This window comes from Pogona vitticeps, chromosome 3 (assembly GCF_051106095.1).
Source record: "Pogona vitticeps strain Pit_001003342236 chromosome 3, PviZW2.1, whole genome shotgun sequence".
NCBI lineage: Eukaryota > Metazoa > Chordata > Lepidosauria > Squamata > Agamidae > Pogona > Pogona vitticeps.
In genome coordinates, this window is record NC_135785.1 from 114,596,763 (window position 1) to 114,613,982 (window position 17,220).

Consider the following 17,220-nt stretch of genomic DNA (forward strand, 5'->3'; position numbering starts at 1 on the left):
TGATTAACCCTCAGGTGACATCAACACTTCTTACCTTGCTGGACCACTTCCTGGCTTCATCATGGAGCTGCCTAGCAGCCATCATCATGGGCTGGTTCAGCACCTCGCCAGCCTTCTGTTCCGGGAACTCTTCATCTTTTTCCTCTGGAGGAGGAGGTCGGGGAGGAGGAACCTCACCCTCTGGCAGAGGTGGTTTTGGAGGAGCAAATTCATCAGTGAGCTAAGAAAGAATAGGAAATGGATTCCATCACACCAGCACAGCAGTACCACTGCCAGATGTACAGCAACCCACACAATGGGATTTTCCTTGCTTTCATTGGACACACTTCAAATTCAAGCGGATCACTGTTCCAACATTTAGCAAAATGATGATGCTCAAAATACTCACTTAGGAATATGGCTTATTCCTTTAAATATCCTATAAAATTACCATTTGATTAACAATTATTGGAGGAATCTCCTTTATATACATTTTTTTAATTGAAACCAGTCCAGTCAAATTCCTGCATGTTCTCCCTCTCCTTCAGCAGCAAATCCACTTAACTAAGACAGTGATGTAGGACTTACATGAAGTTGGTCAAGGTCAGGGGGAGGAGGAGGGAAGTCAGGTTCCTGGGGCTGGAAAGCTTCTCGGACTTTGGCCACAGCTCCGAGAATCCTGTACCCAGAATCCAGGAAGTTCTTCTGCAAACCTGGAAAAGGGAAGGGAAAAGGCCTTTATTTTGATCCAGTGAAAATGTCCTAGATATTTTTACATAAAGTCAATAAGAGTTACACAAGTATCACCTTACCCATGCAGCAGCATCATTCAACAGGTCAAAAATTTTAAAAAAAATCTTGAAAAAAAAAATTTCTTGTGGTGACTACTACTGAATTTTAGGCTGAAGTATTTTTCACTGAGTAGAAACGGTTAGTACCAACTAGCATTCCCCACCTTCAAACGGACTACCTCTTGTACTGTTATGACAGACTGAAGAGTGCAAGTCGGTCAGGCTGAAACCTGGAAAGACACAACACCAAGCCAAATGCCACACTTTCCAAGCCCCAACATCTGCTATGTTACAAAGCAAGCATTTTCTGGTCAGAGTAATAAAAGACCAGCTAAGAAGTGAGGCAAGAAGCTGTGAGATAAATGTTAAGAAAGTGCAAGGACGTTCACAAGATTAAAGTGACCAATGTCCCTTTTCATTGCATTTAATCTAAGAACTGAAATTCCTCTTGCATCCCCTTGTATCAGTCCATTTGTCTTCTCTTCAGCCCATCTCCTCATTAACTGAGCAAATGGGTAAAGCAGATTTCCTGCTTACCAGGATCAGAAATGTTGCCCGCCACAGCTTTCGCATCCATCACCATGGGTGAGATGGTTTTGCTCAGGTCATCAGAGGCAGCTTTCACAGCTTCGCGGAATTTCGGATCCTCTGAGTTTTCCACTTCCTTCTTTGCTACCAACAGAATCCGATTTGCACGCCGGGCAATGCTGGTGGCCCCTGCGACCAGCATCTGTGGTTGAATGTTTGCCATGGCCACTTTGCATTTGTCCAAGTCTTTCTTAATGGCTTCCTCGGAGGCATCCAGCAAAGACTTGGTATCGATTGCTTCGTCGACAAGACCTGGAGGGAGAAGTTGGCATGTTACATCCCATTATATCCAGGGCTATGAACAGCAGCACTTGAGACGGACATCTCCCTTGCATCTACTTCATACTCCATGCTGTTCAGCACCAAGCTGGTTGGAGTTTTGTTAATATGGCAAAATATAGCCTGGCTGGGCAGAATTTTAATCCTTGAGACATTTGGCTCTTCTCATCTGTCCTTCTCCTGTTGCCACCAGAGGATTTGCAACCCCTCAAATTCTAAAATACTGTTAAACATCAATTTGTTTACTTATTTTGGCCATCATCCTCTTGGGTTGCACCATGGATGGAACTAATGTCACAGAAGCAGCTGCAGCTATTTGGCAAGATGCTGGCACAACTGGCACACAACCAAAACTTTATCAAATAGTTATTCTCACAACTTGAACTTTGCATGTAAGCAATCTCCAAGCAGATATTGGGCATGGATATAGTTATGAATACGTTTTCATATTGCAGGGAGTAGAAGACTAGAATTCTAGTAAACTAGTTTTACAGTAAAACAACCCGTTACTACATAGAAGCATAGAGGGACTTTAATGTATAAAAGGATATGCTCCATTTCTTCTTAGCAAAATACAAAATGCATTCAAATATAGGCATGATTCTTCTGCGCTGGTGATTGAAATAAAGGTCCAAATGGCATGACTATAATTTGGCAGCTGTACCAAGAGGCATTTGAGATGAAAACACAGATGACAGCTCATTGAAAATCACCTAGCTTCCAAATCCTTTCCCTAGAGACGTCTGCTCAGTGCTTATGTTGTATATTTTACCTGTCATTTTTTCCACATTATCAATCCACTGGTTCTTCATGGTCTCAAAGTGCTCATATGCAGCTTGATTTCCAGGGTTCCTTAGAAGGATCCGAGCAGCAGATACTACCTGCCAAGATAAAGAGATCAAATTAGATGGAAGTCGTGCTATGCTGGAGTGCTAAAACAAAGAGCCTAATTATGATCCCTCAGGTATCTACAAACACACCTCTGATTTAGTGGATGAAGCTCACATGTGCCTATATTTTTTAAAGATCCTGCTGTGCTTTTGAGAGGCACAGTAGGGCCATCTTAGGATAACAGAGTTACCATAAAAATTTAGAAACTGGTCAATTCCTCAGTCTCAGACTTGTGCTCCTGGGCATGTAGTCAAAGTACAGTCTCGCCCTAATCTGTTCCAAAGTTAATGCTTTAGTCTTAAACTTTTCTTCTCATTCACATCTGTATCTTGGCCCCATGTCATTACCTGCTTCAGTCTAAGCTAAAGGCATCATATAGAGATGTATGTTAAAAAAACAGTTGACACTTTTAATTTTGGAAATACGTATCTTCCATTGCATTTAGATGGTTTAACTAGAATGCTAAATAAATAAAATCTCCAAAGATGAAAACAGCATACCAGATATGGGAAAAGCACATTCCTTTAACACTCTGCTTGTTGGAATTCCTAAAAGCTGACCACTTTGGCAACAGAATGCTTCAGTGGACAGAGCTTGGTCTGGATCCAGCAAACTGGCTCTTAAGCTACCAATACCTGCAACACCTTCCATCAGAGGAAACAGATATGATATACTGTATATCCAAAACTGACCACACTTGTAAAAGAACACAAATATCTATAGGCCTTTGCAATGGAGAGGTGAGGGGGGAGAGAGAGAGAGACCTGAGGTGTGAGGTCTCTTGCTGACTTCACAGTCGCTTGTATGCCTTCCACTGTACTCTTATTGGCGGTTCCAACAGCAGCTGCTTTTTCTGCAGTGGCACCAAGTCGGGCAGCATGGTTTTCGAAGTTGGTTGCTCTTTCATCAAATACCTGAGAGATGAGCAAGAAATAACTGCTTTAAATGAATACTTTAAAATACTTTAAAAAGTGAAATCAGGATTTCCAGAGGTTGGATCCCTAACCCATACACCTAAACCCAAATGAAGCAATGGTGCTTTTATTACAAAAACTGGATTTAACTGAAAGGGCTAAACTGTAGCATATTAAAAAAATTAATTACCGTATTAGCCTCGTGGCACAGTGGTTAAAATGCTGTACTGCAGCTAAAACTGTGCTCACAACCTGGGGTTCAAATCCCAGGTAGCCGGCTCAAGGTTGACTCAGCCTTCCATCCATCCAAGGTTGGTAAAATGAGTACCCAGCTTGCTGGGGGGGGCAATGTGTAGCCTGCATAATTAAAATTGTAAACCGCCCGGAGAGTGCTTGTAGCGCTATGGGGCGGTATTGTACGTCCAATAAATAAATAAATAAATAAATAAATAAATAAATAAATAAATAAATAAATAAATAAATAAATAAATAAATAAATAAATAAATAAATAAATAAAAATATTTTCCCCTGTATAAGAATATACTTTCGTCTAAAATCTTTAGACTAGAAATTGAGGGTCGTCTTATACACGGAAGTAAGCTGAGGAAAAAAAAACAAGTGGAGGGGAAAGCAGGAATCAAAGTGATCCTGCAGGGCTTTTATCCCTGCTTTCCGCTCCACTTGCTAAGCGTTAGCAAAAGGAAAGCAGGGATCAAAGTGTTGCAGGATCGCTTTGATCCCTGCTTTCCCCTCTCCTTGCTAAGTCCCATGGGGCTTAGCAAAAGGAGGAGGGAAGGATCAAAGCAATTCCATGGCTATATAAGGGGGAAAGGGGTCAAAATGACTGTGCAGTCATGGAACTGCTTTGATCCCTTTCCCCCTCCTTTTGCTAAGCCACGCGGGGCTTAGCACAAAGGTAGAAAGCAGGGATCAAAGCCATCCTGCAGCACTTTGATCCTTTTTACCCTACATTTGCCATGCCCCACTTAGATTTCTTAATTTTGGGTTAGAAAAGTGGGGGGGGGTGTCTTATACATGGGGCGTCTTATACACGGAAAAGTACGGTAATTAATTAGCATAGCATAAATTCCTCTTGCTAGCACTAGCTGCCGATTCACATGTGTACCTCTTTCAACTATATATGCAAACAGGTCAATGCCAACAGAGCATTCTTGTCACTTTAGATCATTACACTTTCCCGTGTACTCGGTTCACACACACATCAAGCAGAGTACATCCCCTGGACTAGCAATCCAAGCCAAAATTCTGGCTTGATTTACAAATTTGGGAACTTGGGCAAATCCTAAAATATTACATATTTTCCCCTTAACAGAAACAACCAGGACAGTTCAGGCTTAGCTCTACAAGCATCACTGGCTTAAACAATTAAATGAGTTAGACCTGCCCACCTCAACATTCACCACAGCTTTTTCAGCTGCTTCTTTCTTATTTGCCTCAGCTCTCTTTGCCTCTTTAGAGCGTGAAGCTCACTTGTCTTTCCTTACCCTCCTGCTTCTCCAGAGCAACACATGGCCATATGGCACAGCAGCATGGGGAGGGGAAGCCCTTCGAAGCTCACTCAGCCTTTATCAGAAATTTGAGATCCACAAATACATTCCTTGCACCTGTCATGGTAATGCTGGATTTCACAGTGGAATAACAGGGGCATCACAACCTTAAGGACAACTTTGTATCCCTCATACTGATTCAAGAGGGCAATTAACGGGTTTGCAAAACATGTTGTCTTTTGCTTCCAAATCTTCTGGGAATGCCTCTAACATTCAGCACAAGAGAGATCAATTTCAGCCCTCTTCTTGAGCTTCAAGCAGAGGAAGTGGGTAGTCATCACCCTGAAACTTGTACTGTACTTCCCAGGTGTGCACAGCACCTCCAGCACCACCCTTCCATTCTTCTGATGAAATTGGAGGGAGAAAGCACTTTCCTCACTAGAAAGTGGAGGGGGAAAGGAGGAATCATCAACGTGCTTTGCGAGGAAAGTGCTTTCCCCCTCCACTTTCCTCACAAGAAAGCACTTTCTTGCAAGAAAAGCAAGCGCTTTCTTGTGAGGAAAAGTGCTTTCTCCCTCCAGTTTCCTCACAAGAAAGCACTTTCTTACGAGGAAAGTGCTTTCCCCCTTCCACTTTCTTCGCAAAAAGTGAAGGGGGAAAGCAGGAATCAAGGCACTTTGAAAGCAGGAATCGCTTTGATGAATCACTTTGATGATTCCTGTTTTCCCCCTCCACTTTCTTCTGAAGAAAGTGGAGGGGAAAAGCACTTTCTTTACAAAAAAAGTGGAGGGGAAAAGCAGGAATCAAACACTTTGATCCCTGCCTTCCCCATCCACTTTCTTAATAAGAAAGAAATTCTGGATTAAAAAAGTGGGGGGGGATGTCTTATACATGGGGGCGTATTATACACAGAAAAATATGATTGTCATGATGATGGGATATGTAGTCAGAGAAATGTAAAATGGAGTCAGACAGGTTCTGTGTGAAGATGATTTGAAAGATATTGGAATGTGTTTGCCATGAGAGCGTTTTTCTGAAGACCGTTACAGCCTGGTTCGAGCTAGTTATGAAGGCCAAATTGAGAGGCCCGTGGAAGACTCAACATTCCAAGCTAATTGGAGAAGAGATAAACAGCATCTGGACCCTCATGGGAATAAAGGGAGGAGGAAGGTGGTACAGCCTCTTGAGGCTAATTGGTTAACAGCTAGAAGTGTCAAGAAGGAGGAAGGAGTTAGAGAAGGTAGAAAATGAACAATGGGTTATGTGAAAGTGGTTCAATGATTCGTTGTTGTTCTGATCTACATTTTGATTCCATGATGATGGGAGATAAATAAACTTGATTGAGAGAAAATGTAAGTAAAAGAGAAGGAAGGAGGTGGGGCCCACCTTGGTTTGCTTATTAGTGTTTATTATTTTTAATGGGAAAGTTATTTTATTTAACTGCAATGGCCTTTGAATATGTTCTTGATGCTAAAGCTTGTGCAATATAAACTGATTTCTAATGAAATTCTATTTTTCTAATAAAAATTAATTATAAATATCCTACCAAAGGACTGGTGTGAGCAGGAAGCAGCTAGTGTGCCGTCCTCCCAGGTGCCGGCGCCCGAAGAGGACCGTGGCTGTGTGGAGGGAGTTTCTAGTAGAGACTGAGACCGAAGGACAGAGAGACAGGCGTTAGAGGTCTGCCTGGCTGATGAAGAGGGGGCAGAGCAAGATTTAATCACATGGGAGGAGGTCCTAAGTGAGGGGGGAATGCGCGGGCTTTTCAGATAACGGTAGAACCACCAGGGGAGAAGGTGGAAAAGGCGGTACAGACAGAGCCTATGATAGAACTGGAGAGTTTGGCTGGGCTACTGAAGGAGTTTCCCAACCTTCGCACCAAAGGGGGATTGTTGCCGGATCCGGAAGGGAAGAGAGTTGGAGAGGGAGAACTGAATGCTCTAGAATGGACAGTGGTCGTCTACCCCCGCAACTACCTTGGGGGAACGGAGGGTGATTCATCCCAGTCCCTTTTTGGTACAACAGCAGCCGCGCGAGGGGGACTGGGCAAGGCATCCCTGTTGTGGGACTATATGTGCGGTCAGGACCACACCACTGAGGCCGATGACGGATCGCAAGAGGTTTGGGCCAGCCCCGATGTAAGAAGTGCGTGGACGACGCCAGAATTGAGAGTTAAAAGTTATAAAGTTTTGCCTGAACTAAGCTTGACAGACCCGTTCAAAGCTGTAGAATGAGAAAGTTTGTTAAATAAAAAGGAAACTGTTCAAGTTACCAATCAGCCTCCTACGCTTATTGCTGCGCCTTCAGAGGGGCCGCCCTTGGTGGGAAACGACCCCGTTCACAACTGGTCTCTTGAACAGCAGGGTCTAGCTAAATCCAGGAGGTGGAGAGGGCCACAAACTAGCTATCTTTTAAGAGTCCTCCCTAACTGAGCTTTAGTGAGTTCTAAGGAATCACAAAGCCAATGTATCTGTACTTGCAAAGTACTGGTTAAGAGTAAAGTGTTCTTTTAAGGTCAGACTTGTTCAAAGGGCTTACACTACGCACTGTTGAGGTCTTGGGACTTGCCCCAGCACAAAGGTGGTAGGTAAGTGGCCCGTTGAACTTTCTGACTGAGTGCAGGTGGCCCTTTAGTGGGTCCGGTGCATCCCAACAGTAATTTCCTTTTCAGGGATAAGTCAGGAGCAATCCATGAGAGTTATGTATTTTGACTTGTTTGATTTGCAAGCCAAAGTTTATGGTCCCTGGCATGCTTCAATCTGAATTCCAGATCAATCTAATTACATATAAAACAATATCATCTACAGAGTTCTTAAAACATGTACCTTTCACTACTTTGGCCCAATGACAATAACACCGTTTCACAGAATCATAGAAAAAAGTAGTCCTAGAATGAGCTGGAATTTTTAGGATGTATACATTATTGAAACAGCAATGCCTACATTGGCTTGGGCATGTCGTGAGAATGGCTGATGATCGGATTCCAAAAGATCTCCTGTATGGAGAATTAGTGCAGGGAAACTGCCCCAGAGGGAGACCCCAACTGCGATACAAGGATATTTGCAAGCGGGATCTGAAGGCCTTGGGAATGGACCTCAACAGATGGGAAACCTTGACATCTGAGCATTCAGCCTGGAGGCAGGCAGTGCAGCATGGCCTCTCCCATTTTGAAGAGACCCTTGTCCAGCAGGCCGAGGCAAAGAGGCAGTGCTGAAACCATCAAAATCAGGGAGCTGGACAGGGGATAGATTTTATTTCTCTTGATTGTGGAAGGGATTGTCACTCTCGAATTGGCCTTCTCAGCCACACTAGATGCTGTTCCAAGTCCTCCATACAGAGCACATTACCATAGTCTCTCAAGACTGACGGATGCATAATCAGAACAGTGACGTAGGAAGGGGCCTATAAGGCCATCAAATCCAACCCCCTGCTTGATGCAGAGATACAAATCAAAGAATATCTGACAGGTGGTTGTCTACGTTTATCCTGAATGACTCCACTGTTGGAGCACTCAACACCTCTCAAGGGAAATGGTTTCACTGTCGTATTCCTCTAAAAGTTAGGAAGTTTTTCCTGATATTCAACTGAAATCCGTATCCCTGTAACTTGAGTCTACTGTTGTGTTTCCTGCACTCTGGGATGATGGAGAACCGATCCTGCTCCTCCTCTGTATGACAGCCTTTCAAGTATTTAAAAAGTGTTATTACATCACCCCTCTGCATCCAACTTGTTGTGATCTCATGCCAACCATGTTCAATGTGCAAATATGCCTGAACCTCTACAATTACACTTCATGCATCCGTAAATTGGATTGTAATTATGGTAGCTAAATAAACTTGTTAACCTACATTCTTTGCTATGTTAAAAGTGCTTTTTGGTTCCTCATTATATAAAAGCAATACACACAGATGAGAGTTAAAATAACACCAAAATGCAGTGTTGTCTGCTGCTGAATATAGGAAATCACTAGACACAGGTTTACCTCATCTCTGTTGGGTGCATCTGGAGGAGCAGTGGCAGCTACTGCCAAGAGTTTGATTGGAGTTGTTGTGTCACTAAACACATCAGATACCTCCTGAGTCATCGCTTCTTGCATCCTTGATTTAAGATCCTGAACATAAATTAGGAAATAACACATGAGAATTCTTTTATCAATATGGTATGACAATTCATGATTTGAAAGCAGAATTCTGGGTATGGAAATAGATAAGCCAGTTTTGAATCATGTTCAGCCATGAAACTGAAGCTAAAGAACACATTAAGGGCAATTTTAAGGAAGTGGGGGGGGGGGTTTCAACCTAACTTCAGACACTGAAATGGTGATGACTGGAATGGATATTATCTATGATAGCTGCAGCATCCTATGTGCATCCTCTGCTCATAGCACACCCTCCATGGTCACCTCATAAGACCATAGCCAATGAACTGAGGAAGACTGTGATGGTGATGAAGTCAGTTGTTACATATGTTTCTTTCCCACAGTTACTCGTGCAGCATCATTCAGCTGCATGGGCCATTCCAGTTTATATTCCCAATCTACAACACTACAGAGAAAGTATCAGAAAAGAACAGAAGTTCTTTTAAAACGAAGGCTAAAAAAGTAACAAGAGGTAGCTATTGATGGGAGAGATCAACACTGAACCGGATTAGCTTTGTATACACAAACCTGTCAAGGAGTGCCAGGTGTCCTCTTGACTTTTTCTACCTCTGCTTTTGAAGGATGAAGGTGTCACTTGCCCTAGATTTGGAGCAAGGTGGACCTGAACTAGGAAGTGGCCAGGAGCCAGTGGTTGGAGGCAAGTAGAAGAATGTGAGCAAATTAAAATTAAGAGAGGGGTGGCACAACAACAAAGGATGTAAGACTGGAGTCAAAGCTATTATGCCCGTGGCCTGCTGTAGTTATAGAAGTTGCTGCAATATTATTAATGAGGGTCCTTCTGTTCAGCTAGTTCTGCATATTGACAGGTAGCCCTTTATTCAACAGGGAGAACTCCTCCTCTTTACCTTCAATGAGTCCTGCAGCTGTGCAGCAACTGCTCTGGCTTGTGGCGATTCTCCTTCACCTCTCGCTGCCAAGTCTGCTAACTGGGCAGCCAGCTGCTCTACACGGTCACATTTGGCAAGCAGGTCTTGACGGTAAGGTCCCATCATGACGTTGGCAAGGCGGCGACCTTCAGCCACCAGTCCCCGGATTGCAGCCTGGCCTGCATCAAATGTTATTCAGCTTGCTTTATTCATGAGCTATGACAAACAGATCTCCAGATTTACCATCCAAAAAAATTCAAAGCATGGTTAACACCATTGAGGGATAACAGTAACAAAACCGTAAACATACAAAATCACTATCTATAGAGTGTTTTCTCAAGAGTGTTTCACATATACAACCTCAGTGATCCTTACAATAATCTTGCTGTGTAAACCATTATTATTTTCCCATATTGCAGATGGAGTGGTGCATAGAGTGAGCAAAACATGTTTTTCCTAGGACCACCTAGTAGGGCTCTGGTGATGTGAGACTTGACCCTAAACCATCAAGATTGTCATCTGTGCTCTCAGCCACTACACTATAACACTTATCAGTTAAAGTTCCAGTTGTATCTTGATAATAACAGTAGTTCTACAGTTGTTTTTCTAGTCTAGCCGAGTCATAAACGGTTTCTATTACAGTGGTGCCTCGCATAACATTTGCTTCGTTTAACGTTTTTTTCGCTTAACGTTTATTTTTTCAGAGTCAGATTGTGCTTCGTATAACGTTTTTCCCTATGGGCGATTTTCACATAGCGATTTTGGGACCATGCTTCGCTTAACGTTTTTAGTTTTAGGTCCCCTGCTTCACTTAACGATGTTCATTTTTTCAATTACAAAAGTGTCTTAAAATGTTGAAAAACGGTTTTAAATGCTTGGAATCGTTAGTGCACCTTCTAAAATGTGTGCATACTTAATTTGGCGTTGATCTGACTTTTCGTTAATTTTTTGTGCATTTTTTTCTCCCCATAGGAAACAATGGAGCTGTCAGATTTTGACAGCTGTCAAAAGTTGGGGAGAAAAAATTCAGCATAAATTAACAAAAAGTCAGATCAAAGCCAAATTAACTTTTGCATCCGTTTTAGAGGGTGCAGAAGCTAATCCAAGCATTTAAAACCATTTTTGACCCTTTTATGACACACTTAAATTTGCAAAAATTGACTTCGCAAAGCCATTGAAATGTATTGAGTCAGCTTCAATACATTCCAATGGAGGAAACATTGTATCGTTTAACAATGTTTCCTATGGGTTTTTTCGCTTAAGGACGCCAATCCGTGCCTATTGGAACGGATTAACCGGTTTCCAATGCATTCCTATGGGAAATGGTGTTTCGCATAAAGTTTTTTTCGCATAAGGTTTTTTTTTGAACCAATTAAAAACGTTATGTGAGGCACCACTGTATATTTATGGCAGAACAGGTGCCTTCATGTTGGAATCACTCTCAGCAGCAGCCACTCAAGCAATATGTCTGGCTCTCCTTGCGTCAGTCCAGATATACAGCACTGAGTTGTGTCTCAAGTGAACTTGGCTCCTGACATTCCCTGGTCCAAGTAAAACACAGCAAGCTGACCTTACTTCCTGTAACTTGATGAAGAGAGTTATTTCTTAGCTGCAATACCTAAAGTCTAGATTACTATCAGTTCCTTCCAAACCTGCTCCTTAAAAGCAATGGAGGCATAGCAATGAGGAAGGGAAGTAGAAAGGGTAGGATGTTACACAGTGCATCAATAAATGCAAGTGAGGAACATTCCGGTCTCTTTGAAATATGTGGCTATAGATATTTCAAGATATAATTTGTTTCATACTCATATTTATTTAAGCAAATTTCTTATAGGACCCCCACAACTGTGGCTTAATGCTTAACTGGCAACTCCCACTGCAACAGTTGGGATTTTTTAGTTTAGAAAAAAAGCAAAGGGGACATGAGCAAGGTAAATGAAATTATGTAGGACATGGAGCAAGTGAAAAATGTAAGGTTTTTTTCTCCCTTGACCTAACAGTAGAAGCTGGGGTCATCCAATGAAGCTGAATGAGGAGGGATGCAGAACAGAAAAGTGGAGTAATATCTTCACATGGTACATTGTCAAATTGCGGTATATGCTAGAAAGAGGACCTGGGTATCTGGACCTACTGCACTCAAATGTTCGATTGAGCGTTTTTAAAAATTAAACTATACTTTTAAAAAAATCTAGGAAGAGACACAAAAAGGCTTACCTACACCACGGTCATCAACTGTAGGATTGTCTATCCATCTCTGAGCTTGCTCTATTTTGCCTTCCAAGTGGACAGCTGCCTTGACAGGCCGACTGTTTGCAACAGCCCTGTTGGTTTTAGACTGCAAATTCTGAAGGGAGGTAGCTATTTGCTTGGCTAATGCACGAGCTTCTGGAGAATCTCCTTTCCCACTGCAGAGAAGAGAAACACTATTAAGCAATCCCTGTGAAATAGATAAACTAAATTGTTTTCTGTAAGAAGGACAACATTTAAGTGCAATAGAAGGGAACCACTTGGTTACAATCCTAACCTCTCATTAATTTTGTTTCACAAAGCCCATGAACCATATTTAATAACACAAGACTGTGCTGAAATCATGTTGCTGCTAAGTTATGCTGCATATGGCTGACAATGTCATCAACCACAGCAATTTTGGAAAGCTTTCCAATTTCTTCTTCTTAAGTCCCAATACTCCTGTGGAATCACTTGCATCTCCAGGAAGTCATTGGGTGCAGGAGAGGGAATAAACTACTTAGAATAGCTGCTGCTCGGACAATCTCACTGGGGGCAGTGAGTTTTAGTAATTAAAGACTCCAATCCTATAACCTAACAACTTCGTGACTATGAAGCCCTGAACAGCTTCTTAATAGTGAACGGGATTCCAATGGAATCTTAGCACCACCATGTTTGGGGAAAGCACATAATAGGAGACAATCAATCAATCAATCAATCAATCAATCAATCAATCAATCAATCAATCAATCAATCAATCAATCAATCAATATGAATGAATGAATGAATGAATGAATGAATGAATGAATGAATGAATGAATGAATAGGGGTGGGAGCCCAATTGAAGGTTTGCTTTTGATTTGATCACTCACAACAGCTGTGCAGTAACATTACTAATGACCACATCTGACACATTTAAAGGGGCAGAGTCCACTATGACACTAGAAGCATACCTTATTTGTTACTGCAAACTGTCAAGATTTCATCCAACTCATCCTGGGATGCCATATCCCAAGTGCAGAGAATGATGTCTGAAATCTCTTCCCCAAAAACTACTGTTCCCATTATTATCAGAAAAAAAAGAGAAGCCTCTGTTGTGAATATCTCCACTGATTCTCTCCTACCCACAGGGGCCTATTGATGGAAAGCAAATGCAAGACAGAAACAACAGTAATTGATGAAATCAGAGGGCAGACTATAAAGCATGGGTGTGCATCTTTGGCAGGTCTGGAAACCAAGCCTCTTCACACTTTTTTTAAAAGTTCACTTTTGGGCTGAATAAAATACTTGTGCCTTGCTTTAGAGGAAAATGACCCATCCTGGAGGCTTCTGGGAGCACAATGCTCTGCTTTTATTCAGGCAACAGAATTCCAGGAATTAAGGGGGACCAAAAAAAATCGGCAGAGTGTTTATAGTACCCAACTTCTATAAGTAGAGTCACGACAACTCTAAAGCAATGGAATTTACACAGAAACAATGCTCTGGCACTGCAAGCAAACAAACAAACCAAAAAAGGCATATTAGATCAGTTAATGATAACACGTACTGTTTCCGGAGGTCTGACAGTTTAGCAGTCAGAGCAGAAATTTCTCCCAGAGACCTCAAAATATCATCTCTCTCTTTGGGGTCATCACACATTTCTGCAATTTTTCTAGCTTCAGCCATGAGGCCTCGAATGTGTTCTTCTCCTTCACTGCCTCCATTAGGGTCTGCTAGCCAGCTCTTCAGATAAAGAAACACATAACAGCATTTGACTGAACCATTTATTCATAATACCAAACACCTCTGTGGTCTGAACCGACCTTTTCCAAATGATTACCCTCCCAGATACATTCACATACAAGGCTCCTCATCATAAGACAAAGACTGCAGCAGATCCATTTTTTTAGCATATGGTATTTCTAAAGCTTTATTTATATCAAAGGGCACAGTGTATTTAAAATTAATAATTTTTTAAAAATTCATTTCATAAAAACTGCTTTAGATTAAGTTCTTGGAAGAAATGGACGAACGAGTAAGAGTCTCAAATCACTTACGATAAAGCTCTTATTTTTTAAAACATACATGCTTGAAAGTTACAAACTATCACAAGAGAGATTTCAGCCATGTCAGAACACAGCTAAACTAGTTTCATGTTAAAGAGAAAACATGTGAACCCCAGAAACAAAATCTCACTGTACAAACAACTACCCTTCAAGACAAATAAGGATATGATGTGGAAGTTCAGCTCATAGTGCAAAAGAAATTTACTTAACTACCCAAAACAAATCCCAAGCAGGATTGGAGCTTACTATGTGGCTTTGACTGAAATAAATCTAAAAACTACTCAAGGAAGAAGGCCTGGTACAAGAAGAGTAGACTTTAATGAACCCATAAACATTCAACAGAATTCAAGAGAGCACTGTGAGTACCTGAGCCGCATCTATTTTTTTTGCAATCGCTTGCTTAGAGTTGGTCATGGCCTCCAGCTTACGAGCTGCATTTTCCACTTTTGCTGTCAGCAAATCCAGTCCTTGGGACACTTGCTGAGCCTTCTGCATGGCTAGTGGTGTGGCACCTTGTCCTCTGTTTGGAGGAGGAGAGAGACATTAGTTCCTACATATTGCCTGAATAACCCTGTCAACTTGGTTCCACGTACATCAGTAGGAGCAACTGAACTATACAACAGGAAATGAGAACTTTGGAATGGAGGAGAAAGATCCTGGTAACTATAATAAGAGGGGCAGAGGATCTGATTACTCCCACCTCAGCCATTTTTGTTTTTACTACAATCTCTTCACTTGAAAGTTACTAACAAATATTAAGTGTATGTTACTTCCTGCCATAGAAGAGCCAGCTATAAGGAGAACTGCATGTGCCTATACTTCTGAACAGGCAAAATGCTAAGTATCTTGCTTACAGAGATGCAAGACTAAATTCAGAGTAAACCAACTGAATCAATAACATTTACCTAAGTACTGACTTAGTAAGTTCCATTCAGTCAGTGGGTCTGTCTAGTTGGAAACAGTAACTTGATTTAGCCATAGAGTATTGCCACAGAAAACTGCTGAATAACTGACTGATCAACAACCTGGTTTGGGAAGGTTGATGGCTTCCTACCAATAAGTCACGCGTTCAAACACAATATTTCAAGCAAACAGACAACTTAATTAGAAAACAAGTTCTGAAGAGACCCTGATACAAAGGGTCTCTTCAAAACAGAGATGCAAAAGGGCGACCATCTCTTTCTATGTAGCAGAGTGATATCACCACAAACCTACTCCCTCAACAAGTGCTAAATGACATGTTCCCTGAAGCTCTTAGCTACTGAGCCTGCTCTGGACAACATCTGAACATCCCCGCTTAACTCAAGAGAAGGGAGGAGTCACCCATCTTTCTACTGAGCATTTCAGAGCATGCATCAGATGTGCAGAATTTGCTTTTAACTGGGTTCTTCCAGAAAAGCAGCCATCATGCTGATACTTTGATTTCTGCCAGCTCAAAAGGTCATAATGCTCAGAGGTGATTTGGGGGAGCAAAGGGTTTCCTGGCAAACGGACTACAGAACGGTAAGCAAGGCAAGCCAAAAAGTGTCAATGTTGCTGCACGTGTGTAATGCCAATGTAAAATTCAAGATAGAAGGGCCTTTAAACAAAGATGACAAGAGAACCAGATTTTAAATGAGGCACATGGACAATTAAGCCACAGCTCTCATCCCCAAATCAGGTTTTAATAAGAAGTCAAAGGATGTCTATGTACACATCTTTTTTAAAAAAATGGGAGAAGTTTGTGTACCACTAAATGAATTAAAAACATTGCACACTAACATCTACATTAGAAAGATGGGCCCCTTCCATTTGTGAAAAAGAATACTGATGCAACCGTTCCCAATATGAGATGCTAGAAGAACACTCAAGTGTTCAAATGGGCATCCTTCCCTATAAACAGAGGTTTTCTGGAAAGGAAGAGAGAGTTTGGCATTAAAACAAAATAAAAAATCTTGATCAGAGCAAACCATGCACGTCTAATTACAGAAATTCTCCATAAGCCTTTGAAATGTAGACAGAGATGAAGGTAGGCCTGGATAACTCACAGAAAAAACAATGTGTAATCCCTCATTCATGTTGACCCACAAAACATACCCTGTTTTTAAAGGCTATTTCACAAACACAGCACCAAATGTATTTAGGAGGAAGAGGGCATTTACCTAGCACGAAGGTCGGCTACTTGATCAGTCAACTGGCCTAGCATTTTGCAGGTTCCCAGAATCTCTCTGCGTTCTTTGCCTGCACACAACTCTCCAACTTTTCCTGCTTCATCCAGGATCTGCCTTATGGCTTGTTCACCAGCGTCTCCTAGGAGAGCAAAAAGGTGAGGATATGGACAATGAGACCCATACATTATTTATTCAGGGAATTACTAGTCGTATCAGAAACTAACAAACATTCAGTGCAGGAAGGACAAAGAATGTGCTGTACAAGAAACATAATCCAGTTTAATAGTATCTTCCAGCAGGATGATACTATTCTAGCAATAGGCATATCATTTCACATGGTTAAGCATGATGTGTATCATTGTAAATCAATATTAATGTCAATTAAAATGGAAAGGTAACAGCCAAGAATATTGTAGGCAATTTTTATTTTTATTTTCAACAACGTTCTTCCGTCAGATGATTGCACAAAAAAGAACATCACTTTATTATTTTTTTCATGGATTTCTTGTATGGAGTACTGTCATGTTGTTTGGGATAACGCCCCCTCCAGTCTCATAGTTAAATAGTGACAGCAACAGATAATGCACAACACATATTTTACAAGATTTCTGATCAATCACAGTGAGCTAGATACAGGTAAAAATCTTCCGAAAGCTTGTAGGAATCTGGTATCAAGATGCAGAGCCAGCATTAATTTCTTCTACGGAGTTTCATTCCTGTATGTTTTTATTGCAATGTACAACATGTTTCTTAACATCAGAGCCAAGCTAGCACAGTAAATAATTATGCAAAATCTTTCCAAGCAGAACTGCAGTAACCAGAA

General features: G+C 41.5%; 1 protein-coding gene across 3 annotated transcripts in view; it reads right to left on the bottom strand.

The window, feature by feature from the left end:
* Positions 1–17,220, bottom strand: part of VCL (vinculin) — a 94,514-nt gene that overhangs the window by 15,616 nt on the left and 61,678 nt on the right. For all 3 annotated transcript variants that reach the window (XM_072994979.2, XM_072994980.2, XM_072994981.2), the window contains 11 exons: positions 16,389–16,536; positions 14,614–14,767; positions 13,749–13,924; positions 12,191–12,381; positions 9,956–10,155; positions 8,934–9,062; positions 3,293–3,442; positions 2,410–2,518; positions 1,308–1,610; positions 568–692; positions 35–220 (listed from right to left, as the gene is read on the bottom strand). In XM_072994979.2, the coding sequence (XP_072851080.1) occupies positions 35–220; positions 568–692; positions 1,308–1,610; positions 2,410–2,518; positions 3,293–3,442; positions 8,934–9,062; positions 9,956–10,155; positions 12,191–12,381; positions 13,749–13,924; positions 14,614–14,767; positions 16,389–16,536 (1,871 nt within the window). The remainder of the gene's footprint in view (positions 1–34; positions 221–567; positions 693–1,307; positions 1,611–2,409; positions 2,519–3,292; positions 3,443–8,933; positions 9,063–9,955; positions 10,156–12,190; positions 12,382–13,748; positions 13,925–14,613; positions 14,768–16,388; positions 16,537–17,220) is intronic.